The 19,905-nt window shown below is 43.1% G+C and overlaps 2 protein-coding genes across 2 annotated transcripts; one reads left to right on the top strand and one right to left on the bottom strand.

Annotated features, from left to right (window-relative positions):
• Positions 1–9: 9 nt before the first annotated feature.
• On the bottom strand, positions 10–1,956 carry LOC113506312. The gene is made up of 2 exons (XM_026889151.1): positions 1,564–1,956; positions 10–674 (listed from the first exon to the last, which is right to left on the bottom strand). The coding sequence occupies exon 2, from the start codon at positions 378–380 to the stop codon at positions 75–77; it is 306 nt and encodes a 101-aa protein (XP_026744952.1). The 5' UTR covers positions 381–674; positions 1,564–1,956; the 3' UTR covers positions 10–74.
• Positions 1,957–7,780: 5,824 nt separating this feature from the next.
• Positions 7,781–17,511, top strand: LOC113506310 (protein phosphatase 1 regulatory subunit 14B-like). Its single transcript, XM_026889150.1, has 6 exons — positions 7,781–8,073; positions 12,232–12,384; positions 13,736–13,861; positions 14,118–14,246; positions 14,338–14,379; positions 15,929–17,511. Exons 2-6 carry the CDS (start codon positions 12,265–12,267, stop codon positions 15,968–15,970), a joined length of 459 nt encoding a protein of 152 aa, XP_026744951.1. The 5' UTR covers positions 7,781–8,073; positions 12,232–12,264; the 3' UTR covers positions 15,971–17,511.
• Positions 17,512–19,905: the final 2,394 nt, after the last annotated feature.

Below are 19,905 nucleotides of genomic sequence, written 5' to 3'. Positions count from 1 at the left end.
TGTACGATTGTACCTCACACGTACTACGCCGCAGAATTAACGAAACACTCAGCGATTCTTTAGACGTCATCCGACTAGCGGATAAGCTGTCGGTACTGTACAGCTACCGTTAACAGCGGGAACCAGCGGAGACCGACCTTCTCCTCGTAGACGAACACGTCGCAGGAGTCCGTCTCGCAGCACAGGCGCAGGCACTCGTGGCGCGCGCCCACGTCCAGCTCGGAGAGGTACCGCGCGCCCATCTCGCGCGACTCCTCCGTGCGGATAATCTTATCGTGCTGTACATCGAAGCGCGGCGCACACGCGGCGGGGTCCAGCTCGCGCGCGCCCACCGCGCCCAGCAGCAGCGCCGCCCACCAGGACCAGGCTCGCGCCCGCATGCCCGCGGCTGGCTGGCCGCGCTCGCTCTAGCTCTCGCTCGGGGCTGGGGAGGCGCGGCGCTAGCGGTGCGCGCGGCCATGTACATGCAGCTGCCGGCTGCTCGCGTCGCCGGGGTGCGACGTGCGGCTGTCCAGGTTCCTCACTGCTCAGCTCACTAATTGTTTACGGTTACATTAGCGGCTGCAGATTGTGCGACGCGTGGCGGCCTGCTCGTCGACGATCGATAACTCCGCGCTTGCGCACTGCGAGCCCGACCTCGACCTACGATATGAACCTTTGCACGATGTGGCAAACTTCAACAATAAAAAATACACATTTGCATTCAAACAACACAATCTTGTTCATCAGAAAACTACTTAAAACTATACGGAATGACAAGATAATTACATTAATTACTTATTTACGACCTTATTTATATAACTAGCTTTTCGCCCGCGGCTACGCCCGCGTCGAGGTCGGTTATATCGCGTTTCTGTGAGAACTCTTCAAAAGTCCGGGTTAAAAACTATCCTATGTTCTTTCTTAAGGTCAACTCTATCTCTGTACCAAATTTCATTAAAATCAGTTCCGGTTTAGACGTAACAGACAAACAGACAGAGTTACTTACTTTCGCATTTATAATATTAGTAGGGATTGTTGGACTAATTTCCACTAAAACGATGTTTTTTCAGAGTATATACATATAAAGTGAATAAAACTAACATCTTATAATATCTTTTGTCCTTCAAATAGGATTAATGTTATCACTTGTACTAAAAAAATATATTATAAACTGTATGGTGTCCTTTCTTAGCAAAAGCTTTTGTCAGGTTGTTAAACTGTCCAAAGAGTGACAGGCAATAGGAAAGATTCGACTTTATGTACAGTTTGATTTATAATTTTATTTAAATGAATACTGCTCGGTCTTAGAGTTCTGTACTCAAAGAAAGTAACTTATAACTGAGGCACCTCCGTCTGTACCCAAGCTGATCTCATGAACAATTACCTAAATGCCTATCAATAGTTATATAATGTTAGTAAATAACTAAATACTAATATATCGCTGTAAAGCATAATCCTGTTTCCGTTTAGTAAAACAACCCTACGTTACTTCTAATCCATCCAAGGACATGTGTGCGAAGTTTCATGATTATCGGTTAAGTATTTTTTGCGTGAAAGCGTAACAAACAAAATTACATTCACCTTTATAATATTTTATGTAGGATAGTAATAGTTATTGAAGTGTTTAAGTTATGTAAATATTTACAAAAACGTTCTGAACTCTACCAGTTGCTTAGACTTTTTTGATGCGTGCATATAATGTTTAATTAAAACACCCATGAATTTTCTAGCGTCAACAAACCTCTCAGGTCTCGAGCAGCCGACCAGCAAGACAGAGTTCCGGCTCCAGTTTCCCAATTCCCCAACTGAATTAATAAAAAAATACGAAGAGTGTCAATCCTATTTCCATTCATTCATCGACCATATTTTGGTTGACCAGACGTAATGTGCTGAATGATCATTCCATTGAGCAGGTCTTACAAGGCTGGGCAAGAAAAATAGCAAGCGCAGTTTTTACGCTGGGATAAAATTACTTTTCCGAAATCTGACCAGGGCCCCAATTCTGCTATTTACAGCGACCGATGAATGAATGAAATTTCGCTTAAAATGTCAATTTTCGTATTCTCTTAAAAAAAATCTACACAATAATTAGAAATTCAGTGCAGGACGGTATACTCAAGGTCAATACAATTAACTTCCAATTCTTGTATTGGCAAAATGCTTAAGAGAATAGGAATAATAGTAAATTTAATCCAATTGCCATTCATTCAGCGGCCATTGTAAAATAGCAGAATCGGGGCCCAGATCCGCCATTTCCATCTCCTTTTTTTGTAACTTTCTCACAAATATTATGATTGTTATCAGCAAGCTCCTTTGAGGTCAGGGCCAGGTGCAAGCCTCCCAGCTTGCCCCAGTGTAGCTATCCGGTAGTACCATGCCAGTTCTCTTGCTTGAACTTGGCTGGACCGTGTTCACATTTAATTTAATTGTTACACAGGTAGTATTTTTAACACTGAGGAAGCTTTAACGGGCGGCCGATAGGTGGTGCTGTTTACAATCGTATTTTAAGTTTTTTTAGTACTACTCCGTCTCACATTCACGACAAAACTACTGAACCCAATAGTCTGAGCATGAAAGCTTTTTAACTGGAAAAAGGGTTGTCAAGTGTACACTTTTTTGGAATGACTTTGATATTTGGCTAAAATATTGTTTATGTAATATAATTAAATACGAGCACTTCGGTTCTTGGGTATTTCGTTTTTAAGGGGGAAAACAGGAACTATTACAACAGGAACACGCGGACGGGAGTACCAGGCAACAGATAGTTTTGAATAAATGAAATTTGATTATGATAAAATTACTTTCAAGGTGTTTAAAAAAAAACGCCTCTCGCAGTTTAGAAGTTAATCCCTCGCGGGGGTTTCAGGCGCCCAGACTCAGGATAAGCATTTGTGGATCACTAGGTTTGGCGTGGTAACTTTAACCTCTCGGCTATCCGTGCATAGCTACCTCAATAACAGCTGACCGCAAATATTCGATTCCGCTTTTTGTTAAATCCTCTTAAAGTAAGTATTAGTCCTCTGGTTGACGTCGCTTCATAGTTTTAAAAAGCGGAATTGATTTTCAAGTACTAATATAAGTATAGGGTGATGGTCTGAGGTAGTGGAAGTCGAAAATAGCTCTCGTTGCTGGACATTTCCCGTTTTTATAGAATGAGTTTATTGAACCCTTGAGATTGGACTATTGAAGGAAATTGACCAGCGTTCTCTTCTGTGATTACTCTGTCCCAAGCCATGAGGTCCGAAGATTCGCACTGTTTTGTTGAGTAATCCCACTTTAGCACTGCAGTCCCTCATAACAAGTCTTAGTCGTCCCATTGACAGTGCTATCAGTGTCTTCGTACATATGAAGCCATGTACGAAGACACCGATAGCACTGTCACGGTTACAGATATACATGTCGCGGTCGGCGCATATACATAACTACAATATTTATCAAATACTTCTGACTGAGTTTCAGTACCAGGTAATGTACAGGTACAATGTTTATTATCAGTCTAGAAATGAGAAGGTCATTGTAAGCTCAAAGTTTTCTCAGTGGCGATTCATGGCAGGTCACGGGCCGCGCCGCTCCGGAGGCTGCGAGCCGGTGCCGGGCGGGGCGCAGGCGCGCTCGAGGCTCGCCCTCCGGCCTGCGCGCTCTCTGCCTCACAACAGCGAGCCACAGAAGGGTCACTAGTGCTGCTGCACTTGTCTCAAACATTCAAGCTTCCTATACTGCTCATCAAATAGTGTCGAGTCAGGTACATTCGTAAGTAGGCGACAGATTTTTTTTTTTGCTAAAATTTTGTTGTACCGCTTTATAATAATGTAAATTTGTTGTATGTATGGCGCGGAGGGGTAGTACGGCCCACTACTTGAGGAGTTGGAAGGTCTGCTGCCGCAGCTGAGCCTGAGGCTGAGGTCAACCGAATGTGCGGTGGGGAATGTTCTAACAATATGCTTGCAATTAAAACGCAGCCCAAACCCTGCAGCCTAGGGGCCGTGACGGAAAAAAGTAGCAACTTGGTACTAGTTGGGACCCCTGCAGTTTATAATAATGACTAAGGACGGGACTTAGAAGTACTCACATTCGATCAAACTTTTTTGGCCTTATAATAGGTAACCCCTTCAGGGAGGTCCGTACCCTGGTGAAAAGATATGAGGTGCATTGTTTGTTATTGTGATGGTTCTATATAAACCAATGTTGTTATTGATTTGCGAACTGAATGGAAAGCTTCACCCCTTTTTTCCGTGATGTAACGCATATTACATCAACCAACAATATCCGAAAACACCGCGGGCCCCGAGACCTAGAGTCACAGGATCGCTCGCTCGTTAGAGGGGGCTTGGGCTGTCAGCTTATCAGGTTCCAGGGTGCATTCCCTGCCACCCGAAAATTCGGACTTACGGTGATCGCAGGTCGTTTTGTCGTCCTTGACGTAAAGAAAAATGCTTTTCCCAAGCGGCAAGTGAAAGCACGGGGCAGGTTACCGCCAGCCAAGTCAAATATTTGGCCGCCTGCTCACTTACATTTACGACGATATTGTTGTTGTTGGCATGTTTAGAGCTGAGCCAAGATTCTTGCTCAAAATTTCCAGCAACGTTTATATACGGATTATTGCCGCGTACCCAGAGATCGTGTGGTACCCCCGTATAATTCTAACGGCCAATGCGCGCTGTGGTAGTTGCAGCTAAACAGCTCCGCAATATCTTGACGATCCGTCAAGATTGAAGAAGTGCCTCGAACCATAACAATTTTAACCCGAACCTAATATATCGGAGTAGGCCTTCTGATGGCGGATGCGTGGTTTGGTAGAGGTGCGCGGCGGTCGGCGGCGGGCGCGGCTGCGTGGCGGCGCGGCAGTGTCGGCGCGACCCGGCCGCAGCCCGACGCGCCGCCTTCATGTCGCTGTTCTTCAAGTTCAGGAGCGGCGTGAGTACCGCGGTTGAGCCCGGGCGGGCGACGTCGCACGACTCGCTTTGTTCTCGCGGTCGCCCGCTCCACGGCTCGACCTAGCCCAGTTCATACATCTCACCTCAACGCTTCCTATGACATCGCCGCGCTGCCATCGAAGCCAAACCGTTTGTTGTGTTCTAGTTACGTGAGTATGCAAACGCTGCTCGAAGTAATTATGACATTGTCAACATTTTTCCAAAGCAATATATAAGTACTGTCGACTCGCTATTATGTCGCGGTAGTCAAACTTATTTAAGGTATATCTCACAACATTTAGAGTGCTTCATAGTATTCATACGGCTCTGGCTCGATGCGCAGCCCGGCCGGGTCGCCCCGCGCGCTCCCTAGGTGTAGCCCGGTGCAGGGCAAGCGCCTCGCAGTTGCTACTCTCGGCTTTGCTGGGGCTCGGCACGCCCGCTGTGGTTTACGTGACTCCACCACCACCAAAATCGAATTGCAACTACGAATGTGTCGATATCACAAGTAGATTAGTTGTAATCCGGTAGCCGTAAATTCTAAGACGGCGCGGTTGCAGCGCGCGGCGGGGTGGACTCTACAACCAGACAGCCGACAGACAAACAGACTATTTCCACTTCCGTTGTCAGAATCCTAGATTTTTAAGTAATTTGTTTTTAAATCTTAATTCCAACGATTCTAAGAAAGGGTATCTTATTGCTGCGTTAGTGAACTTTCGCCGGGATTGTCGGCGATTTGTAGAAAACTTAACGTATAAGTTATAACTTACCAACACACACTAGCTACCTCACAAATATGGCAGTAATTCGGTCGCCCCGCGCCCGTGCGCCCTGGAGGGCAGGCCCTTGGCCCTTGGCACTTTAAGTCCTTTAGAAGTGGTGTTAGACCCTCTGATTTCATGAAGGTATTTGAGAGTTATGGGATCCTAAGAGAGTTATGGCTCGCTAAGCATATTTACTGTAAATAGCGAAGTTATCTTCTAAAAGAAAGATGGTCGCCTTATGTACAAATACTATACGACTTCTTTAACTAGTTCAAATAAAATTCCATACTAGTACGTGATCGTTGAAGCTCGACAAATGAATTGCCCATTCATTTCCAGAGCTATATTTGTACTTTTTCTTATTTTGAAATAAACTTAGCGTGCATGTTGACTGAATTACTGTGGCCAACAGGAGTAAGAAGTTATTATTAAATGATGTAACAGTTTACTCACGCGTCTTTATCGGGGTAGCCCGACTAGTTTCGGACCCAACCGGAGTCCTTAATCTACTCGAGTTGAGCAGTTCGACTCGCGACCCCGCCGGTCAGCCTACCCCGATAAATACGCGTGAATAAACCGTTACATCATTTAATAATGAATCAGTCTCACGATAGTTATTATAAGAAGTTATTTCTTTCTATTTTATTTTTTAAAACGTTTCATACACTTTATGCCTCAAAAATATTTGTATCGCAAGGTGTTTGAGTCAGACTCGACTTTTGACGACCTCCGTGGTCGAGTGGCGTACGCACCGGTTACAAGGTGTCGCTAGCTCTGAGGTCCCGGGTTCGACCCCGGTCGGGTCAATATAAAAAATCACATTTCTGCATTGTCTCGGGTCTGGGTGTATGTGGTACCTTTGTTATATCTGAATTCCATAACACAAGTGCTTTAGCAACTTACTTTGGGTTCAGAACAATTTATGTGATGTTGTTCGCATTTATAATTGCAAGGTTTCATAATGTTAATGTTTAAGACTCAGTGCAAGCATTCCTAGATCACACAAATACAGTTTGTCCTGCGTGGGGATGAAACCTGCGACACCTTGTTCACAGTGGGTTTGGCGTGTAGGGTATTTTTATACATACATATAAAATAGGTACTTTTTACGTCTAATTACATCAGACCGGGTTTGTATGCGAATAAATTAAGATTCCTCTTACTCAAAGCTCACTCATTTAAAGACAAAAGGTGCAAACATATTTTGGGGCTCCGTATTAGATTAAACGATTCTTTATAAAATGTTGACTCGATGCCGATTGAGCTTGGATTCTACATTGCTAATGCTTCTGAGTACGTGTTCCTAAGGGCGGAGATTAACTTGTATCATTTTGGTGTACATAATGTAGCATTATATTCGAAGCGATCTTGTTTCAATACGGCGATTTTCGACTGACTTGTAACGTGTGTCTGTAATGTATCATTTAAACCCATAATTTCAGGCGTAAAGGTTGTGTGTACTTCATTAATTTTAGTAATCTACTGTTATTTGAAAAAGAAAAATGTCTATTTATAAAATGGTTCTGTCGTGGTCCCATTGCATTTTCAATTAGTGATAATCATAAGTTATTTAGAAATGAGGTGGATTGACTTCACTGATTTGTAAAGTAACACTCAAAGGGAATAAGGGTTCGCGAGAAAACCGACAGCTGAGTTGAGCACGCGAATGATACATTACAAATAAAACCAGTCTTTGAATTGCGCTACACAAGCTCGATACATTACCAGTCAATCTCCAGCTAGTTCTGTCACTTCAGGCGAGGAAAAAGTAGCGCGGACAGATCCCTAGTTATATCATTAGTGGACGGCGCAGCGTCCTCAGAAGGCGCTGGGCTATGCTGAAACATGATAGGTAATACGCGTAGGTGTACAAATATTAATGCTTGCGTCACCTGTTTAAATATAAAGAAAAAAGTAAACATTATATCCGAGTCATGATTTTTTGTATTCGGCCTGGATTGTTTTTAGAAGTTAACAGACAAGATCTGACAGAAATGTGAATGACTAATGTAGTAATGTGTCGGAGCCGCGAGTGGGGCCCGTATCAGCTGAGCGGCGGCGCGCGGGGAGGGCGCGGGGCGTCGCGGTCGCGCCCGCGCGCCGGGCCCCGCGCACCGCTACTCGCCACTCGGCTGATCTTGGCGTGCAGTTGAATTGGACGGTCCAAACTACACAGTCGAAGCTCGCGAGTCGCGTGGCTTCTGGCGCAACCGTGTGTTACCGCTCGTTACGCTGTTCTAAACTAAACGCATACGCATGTCAGTATGTTTTGCTGAATCGAATGGTGAAGTGTTAAAGTGTTCGTCAAGCACAAGTAGTTTGTGGTCTGGTGGTCTTAGTCATTGTAAGACTGTAAGGTGGTTCCGCCAACCGGCTGAGCTTCTCGGAGGGCAGTGACCGCAGACGCGATCTCGGTACGAACTTGAGATGATTGCTTGCGAGTGGCGAGCGACACACTCGCGCGTAACGACTTGGCGCTTTTGTTTCAAACTCATATGAACCCTGAATAACGGTGACCGAATCGATTTTACATAGGTGTACTTAGTTACCAAATGCACAATACCTTCTATGGTGTACACGGTATGGTGCTCGTAAATATAGAGCTCTAAATGTTTTCTATTTCTGTATCCGCGTTGCCAAAGCCATCATTCTGTATAGGATTAAGTAATAATGGCCTCGTGATCACATCCGTGACGTGTGTTTAGTTTTAATCAAACAGTGGCTCACGGCTCACGCTACATGCACGCTCATACGTAAGTGTTACTGTGCTATGCTTTCCGTGTTTACACTATTAGTGTCCGTCCCTACCTGATGTACATCTTGAGCTCAGCTTATATTCACAGATCAAGTGATCAATATTTTTGTAACGCTAGGTATCGTCTGCATGTAAGTTTCCCGATCTTTAGATAGTAGGTAGGTATAAGTGGCTCTTCAAGTCAAAGTCAAAAACCCTTATCGAATTAGTCCAAACGGAAAATTCGATACCTATTGGAATTGTGAAGAACGGGTCAGACATTATAGTGCTAGGTTTTCGGAGACTAAAATATCTATAATACGTAGGTATTTCAGCCTCAGTACCTATAAAAGCTCAGTATAAACTTCACAAAGTACACTATGCTTTTACTTTTTATGCAATAGTTCGAAGTCATTATAATACTTTTAGTAAATAGGTGTTTTAGGTACCTACTTACCTATACTACAAATAAATTTATACCTTACGAATAAATATCGAGCAAAACTTACTGAGTACTATTGGTGGTTGGTACACCTACATTAAAATGGCAACAAGCACCGGTAAACCAATTAAATGTATACTTATAATAATCTAATTAGGTGGGAGTCCAGTGTGTGAGCAGTCCGGCGTCGGTAGTCGGTCAGTACTCAGTAGACACAGAGATTTGTCAGTGAGCCACAATTAGGTATGTAGCTGTGTATGGGAAGAATATACAGAATCGTAAAAGTACTTAGTCTCAGGATTAGTTTATCCTTGTAATCAAGGATTCGGTTTTCTGGTGAAAACATTTTCGATCAATTCAATACATCGAATTTGTGATTTGTGAGCCAGAACATTTAGATTTAGATATCAAAACAGACTTAGTTTACAATAAACGTTGTAGCGAGACGGTAGTATATCCTGTAACCTTCTCCATATGTGGGCTTTCTGCCGATTAAATATAGTCAAATCGGACCAGGGCCCCGATTCCGCATTTCCAATGGCCGAAGAATTAATGAAAATTCTATAAAATTTGAAACTATTCCTATTCTCTTAAGCATTTAGCCAAAACAATTCCGCCCCGTATTGAATTTTCAAATATAATGTTGGAAAAATGCTTATAGATATACTTAGATAGAGAATAGAGCCAATTTCTTGACTTTGACTTTCATCCAATTTCCAGTCATTCATTGGTCATTGTAAATAGCAGAATCGGGGCCATGGCCCCTCTGAATTCATTTCTCAATGCTGCTCTGCTCCTATTGATTAAAGTGCGACGATAGTATAGGCTTAATAAATAAACTATCTGAAATTTAAATATCAAATCTGTTGAAGATAAGCACCTGCAGCGTTATAATATTCATTATGAGTATTTGTACCAGAAGGCCAGCGGGGACTCAGTGACACCATTTTTACCTTCTGGTACGGAACAATAGTAACAGGCCCCTGCTTCACTTGGGCCGCACAACACCATTCTGTAGTGGCGCTGCCGCCGCGACTAGCGCTAGCCAACAGCTGTGATATCTTAAATTGATTACGATAACGGTGTTTGGCTTATCAATGCTAACACAATTATCATAAGTAAACATACATATATTGTCCTGACGTATACACAGGTTTAATATATCGACAAGTATCCAGTCACGGATCCAGTCCTTAAAGAACTTATGGGAAATAGGCCAAACAAAAAATTGGAACGTTAGGAATTTCAAGCTAGCTTTCATAAAAATAAGTTTAGATTTCAAAATAATATCTGTGATCTGAATGATCTTTTTACCGGGTGTTTCAATTCACGGGTTAACTGTATGTGAAGAGGCCCGGACCTTTTAGGCGTGCACGGTGACACAGGTCCGACGTGCAGAGGCCTTGTTGAGAACCTTAATGTAAAATTTGATGGGGCGATCTATTAGGGATCGTGTGCCCTTAGTAGCTTAGTGTGCCCAATGTTTTTCTCTACCTCAGGATTTAAAAAGATTCTCTCGATGCAAATAAGCCTTCTCGTGGAATCGATCATCCGATATATTGAGGATTGTTCATAAGTAGCTATGTGTACCTAATATCCATCAACTGCAATGAATAAGAGATAAAACAACGTAATCAATGATAACTTGGACCTATCAATTGACTCCATGATTGTGCGATATGATTCATATGATTAGTATCAATACTTTGCTTAGGTGCCTCTTGCGATTAATGAAAATCATTAGCTTCACCACATTGTGTAGTGGTGCAAACATTTTATTTATCGCTTTTACACCTATAGACGACATTAGATAAGAACCAAAAGTACTTTACCAATGCGGAGAAGGCAGCTAAAGATTTCCCTAAGTGGTAACTTTACCTAGAGGTGCGCGCGCTCTGCAGCCGCGCGCCGGCCCAGCCCGGCCCTCAGTCGTACTTTGTGTAGATGCCTCGTTTGTGCTGAGGACTCGGCAAAATATGAATTTGCTTATTTTCTGTTGGTGTAAATTTCAATTCAACGACTGACTCGTTGTTGTGTGGTCGTAAGCCCATCTGTCCTCCACGTCTCGGGCTTGCATTAGTAACAATAACAATAACAATAGCGGTAACAATAGTAATAGTAATAATAACGTTTATTTATCTCCACAAATTACATAAAGTTTTAACATCATGTCGGCAAGCAATTGACAAAAGAACGCAATTTATGGGAGATCTGGAGTCTAAACTAAGCCTAGGCCTGTACTATAGAACTCCAGGCCCCCCTTAACATTAAATAGTGTAATTAATTAATTGATTTAGCAGTAATACAAATTGTCTTCTTTATTATCTACTGAATAATTTCAATCTCTGTGATCGAAATTCTAGATCTAAGAGTGTTTGTCGCCTCCCTTAGCTCGGTCACAGACGTCTGCACCCAGTGGGTGGCGTGCGCCCTCGCTCCGCGCCCCGCGCCGTCTGCCAGCTCCTCCAAGCCGCTAGGGACGCTCAAAAGCTGTTTTGTTATTCAAAAACCTCTTTCAACGGTCGTTGGCGTGACAAGTAAGCGGTGCCACCGTCTTTGTTTCCTCACAATATGAAAGTCTGCACATTAGTGAGAAAACGTCGCCTCAGTGAATTGCTTCAACTAGTTCAGGGGAACTAGTTGCCACTGCGGGACTACACTGAATTTTGAATACCTACTCAACAACACGATGTCATGAGTTACTGGTATGAGTTGGAAGTATAGACAGTGAAAAAACACCTTGGTCTGTGGTTAATTTCCGTAAATATTAGTCTAATATGAACCCACAGTTGTACCTGTTTTAAAAATATAATTTTACCTATGAACAGCTGTACGTCGGTGATCAGTAGTCAGAGTTGAGACGAAGTAAGTGTAGTGGATATTGTTTTATCAACATCGGCGTTCATCACGGGCAATCACGGCCGCCTCGTTTGTTGACACGCGCGCTATTGGAGCGACCGCAGCAAGCGCCTTGGTGCGAGCAGCTCGCGGCGCGCCCTGCCTCACAAGACCTGCCGCATTTAGTTTTCTGTGTTGGCTGTGAGGGCTTAGCAGCATTTTGCCCACGAAGACTGTCAATTAGTTCTCACTAACTAATCTTGACATAGGTACCCTTGTTACCCGTGTTGGTTTTTAAGATTTAGAGGGTCTGTGAATGCTAAGATACCTATCGGTTTTCGCGTCGGGTGCAATTTGGTTAGGTACTTAATTGCACATGTCATCAATAAATAAATTATTGCCTGCAATACGATTAAAAAATCAAATGATTTGGTAATCGTATTAGTTGTTTAGAGTTCCATAACTCGAAAGGAAGAAATAGAACCCTTATAGGAATACGTGTGCGAGTGCCGTCTGGTGGACAACAAGGTGTTTTGACGTGCGCGCTTGTCGTTGCAGAACCGCGGCAGCGCGAGCTCGGCGCCGTGCGGCATGGAGTGCGGCGTGGCGGCCGGCGGCTACCCCGCGCCCCCCGCGCACCCCGCGCTCTCGCCCACCGAGCGCTCGCCCGCCAAGTCCGGCCTGCACGTCAACTTCAGCGACAAGGGAGAGGTATGAAACTATGAACCCCTCTAGCCTGCTTCCTCAATACTGTGTAGGCATATTTATCATCGACATTATAGTACTTACATTTAATGTTATTTCCATATTGTACCTTGTTTCGTAGTAAGTAGTTCTTTCAAAAATAATTTTAATCAGGAGGAGGTTATAATAACGTTTCCCTTAGTACTGGGTAGGAAAACACAGACTACGTACATGCTGATATTTTTATGTTCACCCTTTCTCCGCCTATTTACATGTTATGTTTTAAGCTGGCTTAGTAGGTAATACCTGCCAGTTCCATGATAATATTGAGGTTAACCCTTACATTTGATAGTTCAATTCGTTTTCGTAATACTTTCTTAGGCTGGTCACTTTTACGTACTTTGCCAATCTGGGGAATAATTCCTAGTGAGCTGAATTTTTGTATACACCTTTATTATGAAAAGTTGTGAAAAATCGACATTGATATCGTGCCGGCTAAAAAAATTACATACGTCAAAAGGTCACGAAAATCAGTTTTCTGCAAATATTAGGTATTAATGCAATAAAATATAATAAAATAAATTATTGGGAAGTCGTAGTTCCCAATAATTTATTTTGTGGCGTATAATGTAATTTATATAATGGCGACCGAATGTTGCAAGTTGAAGCCGCCGGCGGCTTTCAACATTCGGTCGCCATTGAAACAAACGGATAGACCGCCTGAACGTTCCTGAACGTTTTGTTTTACGCATGTGCAGTAAAAGTACTTCAGAGCCGTTTATAATCACTAGAAATTGCACAAAATAAATTATTGGGAACTACGACTTCCCAATAATTTATTTTATTATATTTTATTGCATTAATACCTAATATTTGCAGAAAACTGATTTTCGTGACCTTTTGAATTATGTAATTTTTTTAGCCGGCACGATATCAATGTCGATTTTTCACAACTTCATAATAAAGGTGTATACAAAAATTCAGCTCACCAGATTTAAAGAATAAAAAATTAATAGATTTATAGCATCTAAAAGCCCACGTTTTTAAATGTCACTCAATTCAAATTTGATCAAAATCGGTCCAGCCGTTTTTATAGTTGTAAATTGCGTTGTCATCGAGTTTGAAGCTACTCTGAAAAGCCATCCTGCTAGCTTATCAGGGAAGAACCTCAAAATTGAGTTGCAAAAATTCAACCGGAAGGACACAAAAAAGAAAAGTGGGTTTATAAAAACTTGGGAAAAAGGATATATACGTGCTTTTACCATGTTACTTTAGAATTTATTTAGTTAATGCTACTGAATAATGTTTTCAGCGAATACGCGATGTGACCTTATAAGTTGATAACAGTTTGCGTAAATATATTAATATGATTTGTCAGGTAAAGGAGCGCCGCGAGAAGTTCCTCACGGCCAAATATGGCAGTCACCAGATGGCGCTGATACGGAAGAGGCTCGCCGTGGAGATGTGGCTCTACGACGAGCTGCAGAAGTTATATGAGACGCCGGTAAGCTATTTAATACTTGCATCTTCTTAAAGTCATAGTGCACCAACTAGCCTGTATGCTAAAAGCGATGGACTGACTCAGGCTTATCAGCTTCACATTTTTTGGTAAGATGACCATCAATGATAGTTCCGGGGCACAGCTCTACATACTTTTACCGATACAACCAAAGTTTAGTCAGTACTCTAAATAGAATGTAAATTGCCTGAAGATGAAAAATGAAATATATGATTTGAGTAAGGTCTTCGTTTGTTTGCAGAAGGAGGGCGGCGGCACGGGCGCGGGCGGCGGCCCGGGGGGCGCGGCGAACAGCTCGCAGGAGGTGGAGGTGGACATCGACGAGCTGCTAGACATGGACAGCGACGAGCTGCGGCGCCGGCACCTCACGGTACGTGCGACCGGACGCTCCTCTGCGACTTACACGACTACTGCAAACTGCTCTCATTTGTGATTACCCTTTTGTTTTATTACTCTTACAGGTTTTACTAGCTGATGCCAAAAAACCACAGAAAGATATACATGTAAGTAAACTTGTGTGATGCTAACAAACGAAACGGGCGTTGGGCGGGACCTCGCGAGCTTATCGCTGCATGTTTTTTGGTTCGTTGTTTTGTCAACACATTAAGTATGTATAAAAAGACCTTAACGAACCCTAACAATTTTGTTTATATTATTTTCATAAACGGAATATTATAAATGTCGCCCCAGAACAATTCAATCAACTTTCGCTCAGTAGTTTTTATTGGAAGTCGGTTGCTTTTGTTCTTATAAAAATATATTTAAATTCTGCAATATAACACCATGATTATTAACCGCAAAAGTTATTTCTCAGAATAACCTACTTTAACAGTTTAGTAAACACACCAATTGACACCAATAAAGTTATTAGCTTAAAAATTACCCATCACTCTGGTAATTTTAGTGCGAAAATGCTGTCACGGAAACATACAATCGGGATGAAAACTATTCTATGTGTTAATCCAGGTTATAAACTATCTACCTACGTACCAAATTTCGTTTAAATCCGTTCAGTGGTTTTTGCGTGAAGAGTAACAAACGTCCACCCTATAACATAAGTAGTACCCACATAATATAAGTAGGTAGGCTTAAAAAAAAAACTAAAAAAACAAAGACAGATTTCTGGATTCAAGTTGAGGAGCTGCACATCTGAGGTCGCGTCGGCCGCGGCGGGCCTTCAGTTCACCTGTTGCCTGCAACCCTCACACCTGCGCTCACTAGGACACGCTCTAGAGTTAGGACTGCCAAAATTGACTGAAACTGAAATCGGCATTGCGATTAATTTCTATCACAAAATTTTAAGGGTTCCATACCCAAAAGTCTGCAACCGGAACCCAATTACTGGGATATCGTTGACTGTCCGCTGGTCCTCATGCATCTTCATAGTTAAACTTTAGAAATTTTCTCAGATGATGTATTTCTGTTGCCGCTATAAGAACAAATAAATACGGATCTCTCGGTATCGCGAATCCGAATCACACTCGACCGGTTATTGTAGCACAGCAGATTTACTTTTAACAACATTACTTTTAGTTCATATTGAAAATATCACTTAGGATGAATTTAAAGTTCTTTAACATTGTTTTTTACAAAATTATACTCAATTCTCAATTATTTATTGCGTTCCATAATGTACATCAAGGTCTTAAAATCTAATAATACAGAACCATTATGGACCCTGTCGGGCACAGCAAAATCTTAGGAGAGAGGATCTATAGTGAATATCAAGTGCAATATTATTATGATACTTCGACGATCTAAAATTTAATATAATTTCCTTTAATTCATCGGCAATTGTAACATGCAGAATCGGCGCCCTGAAACCTTTCGGTTAATTGATTCCTGTCGATCCATAAGTATGTGGAAACAGTAGAAACATATTGTATCGTAACGCGTCTTGTGTAACAAATGTGTTACTTTGTCTGTTTATTTTATCCTCTTGCGGGAATGACGGGTTCGTGTACCCTGATCGATCTTGTCTATTTTTATCAAAAGTAAATCCAACAAGTGTTACTTAGCAATGCATTGTTAATGAGAACTCTATCTTTTCAGAAATTCATCAACGACTTGTTAGAAAAAGCAAAAACTCTTTAGGCTACGGAACCAAATCTCATGAATCGAAGGTGAGGAGCGGCCGCCTGCGAGCTGCACTCCCTCTAGCTATAGTATCTGTAATCATGTCCTTAGCTCGTAGTGTGTGTGTTGTGTGTATGTGTGCGAGCGTGCAAGCGTGCGAGACGTCACGCTGTGCGAGTGTGCGAGAGAGCGCGAGGGAGGCGCGCCGGGCGACAGCGCTGCTGTGCTGCCATACATATCACGGTCACTCACGTGAAGCCCCACACGAAACCAGCATCTGGATTCAGATCTCAAAGGCCCTAGTGCCCTACGTCATCGCGTCACCGAAACTCCTAACAAAGCTGGAAAGGTACCATCTACAAAATTTTATATTTGAAATTAAAATCGGTTAGATCATACTCGATATTATATGCTTTCATCAATTTTATATAACAGACACGATTTACGTCACATGCTGTGCATGTGGCTGTGTGTGTCGCATGCGACATAAACTAGTAGCTACTGAGAGTACTGGCTTGGTGTTTTAAACTTGTGTAGAAGGGCCGTTAGAGAAGTCACCCACCCTCTCGCTTATTAATAAAACGGCAACTTTAAACAGTCTGAATGTGGAAATGTCGCAGGTAGTTAATAATTAGGCAAAACGTACAAAATAAGTAAGGCTTCCTTCGTGCGTGTTGTCACCAACTCGCGATGCCTCACGGTGGGTGCCCCATTACCTGCCAGATTCTATAATGCTCGTAGGACGTCATTTTACATCGTTACACATCATTCTGCTGCAGGTAATATTGTAAGGATATTACTTTTAGATGTTATTGTAAAGTAAACTTAATATTATACACATTTCGTACGTATTTATAATAGTGCATATATTAATGATGAAAGTTGACGGTGGGAGCCATCACAGTAATCAGTAGTGCGAATTCTAACACAATTATAAAAAAAATGTCATAGAATAAATATCTAGGCTTTACTGAGTGTAAATAGTATATAGGTATGTATTCATCGATAGATTGATGCCTCCTGCCGGCACTTGACCGGGTCTGTGGTCTCCAGTCGTCCAGACAACATTTAAAGCTGCGACGACGCGGCAGTGCACACTGTTGACAAACCCGGAAAGCTTGCCATTGTTTTTTTTAATAAACGACTGTTTATAATATATCATTAATGTTAATAATAAGAACATTTCATCCACACGTAATATAATATCTTTCTATGTCGGTACCACCTGCTACATTGTCATGCAGACCTTAGACATCAAAAGGAAAAACAGACACCAAATCAACCATACAAGAACGCATCCTTGTTCGTAATTCGTCTAATAAAGTAAAAATAGTTGTGAGTGTTTAGTGATCTGTACTCAGTAGGTCGCCTTACGACTAGAGCGTTCGTGCTGCGCCATGCGCAAGGACTGTGTGGAGGCCGGTGCCGAGTGAGAGTGTGGTGCTCGGGGTCGGGCGGCACTCGCTCGATACGACCACAAACTATACCTATTTGAAGCTGAGCTAGTCTCGGTCCCGAGATCAACGCACTTTGTATTTGTAATAAATAATTTTACTAAATTATTGTTTTTATTTATTCCGCCGATGCCCTTTGACGTTGTATATTTATTGTTATACCTACGACCTGTCAATCGACAATCAGCTTGTAGAACCGTAACATACGGCCTGACTGGAGCGGAGGATTTCGTAACTATGAGGTTTCCCACCACCAATCCCAATAAATATATAGATATGAGTATCACTTTTTTGTCCATCTGTTCGTCAAGGTCAAAACCGTATATAATTATGGTACCTACCGAGTAATAACTGGTATGAGGCAATAAATACTTTAAGTCTGCACTCAAAGTAACTCAATTTGTATCTTTTATGACGTCCATAGGCAGACAGTATCAAGCGTAGCTTAGCCTGCGATCGATCCACTTATCTACCTGCATGACCTGTTACACTGGCCAGCGAAAGCTGTCTACGATTTTTTTTTGCATAACTACCTATTATTACTACAGTCCGTGTGGTGACGGACCTAAAGAATACGAAGGTCACCACCCCATCTCATCCCGCGGGTGTCGTAGAAGGCGACTAAGGGAAAATTGAGCAGAGCCAATAATCACTGCTTAGAGAAGGAAAACTCGAGACCAAACCCTATGCCAACCCGTCTGGCCAGCGTGGCATGAGTAGGCCGAAACCTCTTATGGAGCCACACCTCACAGAACGGCCCCCAGTTCCCGGTAGTCCCGCTATTCCCGGCCAAGGTAGCGGTCGCGGTAACGGCGGGACAGGGGTGCTAAGAATCTCCGGGCTACGGGAGGCTACCACCACCTCAAAAAACTGACACTGGCGACGTATAACGGACGAAGTCTACGGCTGGACCAACACCTCACCGAACTCGAAGTAGAATTAGGTCGCATAAAATGGCACATTTTGGGGTTATCTGAAGTCCGAAGACAGGGGGAGGACACGATAACCCTTGATTCAGGTGACCTGTTCTACTACCGAGAAGGTGATAGGCCCTCCCAGGGTGGTGTCGGTTTCTTGGTCAACAAGTGTCTCAGAAGCAGCGTTGTGGAAATCAGTAGTGTGTCGACAAGGGTAGCGTATCTCTTATTGAAAATCACCGACAGGAAGTTCCTGAAGGTGGTGCAGGTATATGCGCCGAAGTCGACATACTCTGATGAGATAGTCGAAACCATGTACGAAGACATAGCGAAGGCACTACATGGTACCAGGAAGGCTCACTACAACGTTGTTATGGGAGATTTTAATGCCAAGGTGGGAGTACAAGAACGCGGTGAAACGATAATCGGACCTAGCGGCGTGGGGCGCCGAAATCACAAGGGCCAAATGTTGGTAAACTTTCTAGAGTCCCAGGGGCTCTTCTTAATGAATTCCTTCTTTAAGAAGAAGCCTCACAGAAAGTGGACATGGCGAAGCCCCGATAATGTGACGAGGAACGAGATAGATTTCATTATCACGGACAAGCGGCATATTATATTTAGAGACGTCTCGGTGATCAATAGGTTTAATACCGGTAGTGATCATAGACTCGTCCGAGGCTCTCTAAATATCAACCTTAAGGCTGAAAGAGTTTAGATGATGAGACCTACTCTCCGACCCACGCTGCCCCAAATAGCTTTGGGTTCCGATAAGTTCCAGTTCAAGATAACTCCAAAATCGTTTCGCACTGCTGGAAACTACGGACAATGTTGACGAAAAAACCGACACAGTGGTCAAAACGCTACAGAGTCTCGAAGGTTGTTCCCCGGAAAACGCGGTAATAGGGAACTCTCACCAGAGACTCTCGAACTTATGAAGGAAAGACGAGAAACGCCAGATGCCCAGATGTCTTCGTCAGATAGACGGTCCCTAAACCTGAAAATCAGGAAACTGACGCGACGTGACCTCCGACGCTGCAGCACTCGTAAGATCGAGGCTGCGATTGAGCGAAATAGAGGCACCAAAGTCTTCGCTCAGCAATTAGGCAGACCCCATCTGGCGAAACTGAGGACCGGGGATGGCAGGACCGTCACCTCTAAGTTCGAGATTCTGGAGGAAATTGAGAGTTTCTATAGACACCTATACGCAACCACCGAGACAAGGCGTAGATGACCACAGAGCTCCACTCACGCGGCATTACACCGAGGACATCCCGGATGTCGACCCGGGCGAGGTAGAGGCAGCTCTCAGACAACTAAAGAACAACAAGGCGCCGGGTGATGACGGAATTACAACCGAGCTCCTTAAGGCTGGTGGGACCACAGTCCTGAAAGAGCTAGCGAGTCTCTTTAATTCCGTCATTCACCAAGGCTTAACACCACAAGCGTGGAGTGGGAGTGCGGTGGTTCTGTTCTTCAAGAAAGGAGACAAAACCTTGCTGAAGAATTACAGACCTATCTCACTCCTGAGCCACATTTACAAGTTGTTCTCGAGAGTAGTCACTAACCGCCTCGCTACAAGACT

Source organism: Trichoplusia ni (genome assembly GCF_003590095.1).
Source record: "Trichoplusia ni isolate ovarian cell line Hi5 chromosome 9 unlocalized genomic scaffold, tn1 tig00003240_group8, whole genome shotgun sequence".
Classification (NCBI taxonomy): Eukaryota; Metazoa; Arthropoda; class Insecta; order Lepidoptera; family Noctuidae; genus Trichoplusia; species Trichoplusia ni.
The sequence above is the reverse complement of the archived record's forward strand: the minus strand, read 5'-3'. Positions and strand labels throughout refer to the sequence as shown.

What these genes read in the sequence shown, in the direction of transcription:
- LOC113506310 (XM_026889150.1), top strand. Translation starts at nt 12,265, where the DNA reads ATGGAGTGCGGCGTGGCGGCCGGCGGCTACCCCGCGCCCCCCGCGCAC. An exon ending in ACTTCAGCGACAAGGGAGAG is followed by an intron (nt 12,385 to 13,735) that starts GTATGAAACTAT and finishes ATGATTTGTCAG; the next exon opens with GTAAAGGAGCGCCGCGAGAA. An exon ending in TGCGGCGCCGGCACCTCACG is followed by an intron (nt 14,247 to 14,337) that starts GTACGTGCGACC and finishes TTACTCTTACAG; the next exon opens with GTTTTACTAGCTGATGCCAA.
- LOC113506312 (XM_026889151.1), bottom strand. Translation starts at nt 380, where the DNA reads ATGCGGGCGCGAGCCTGGTCCTGGTGGGCGGCGCTGCTGCTGGGCGCG.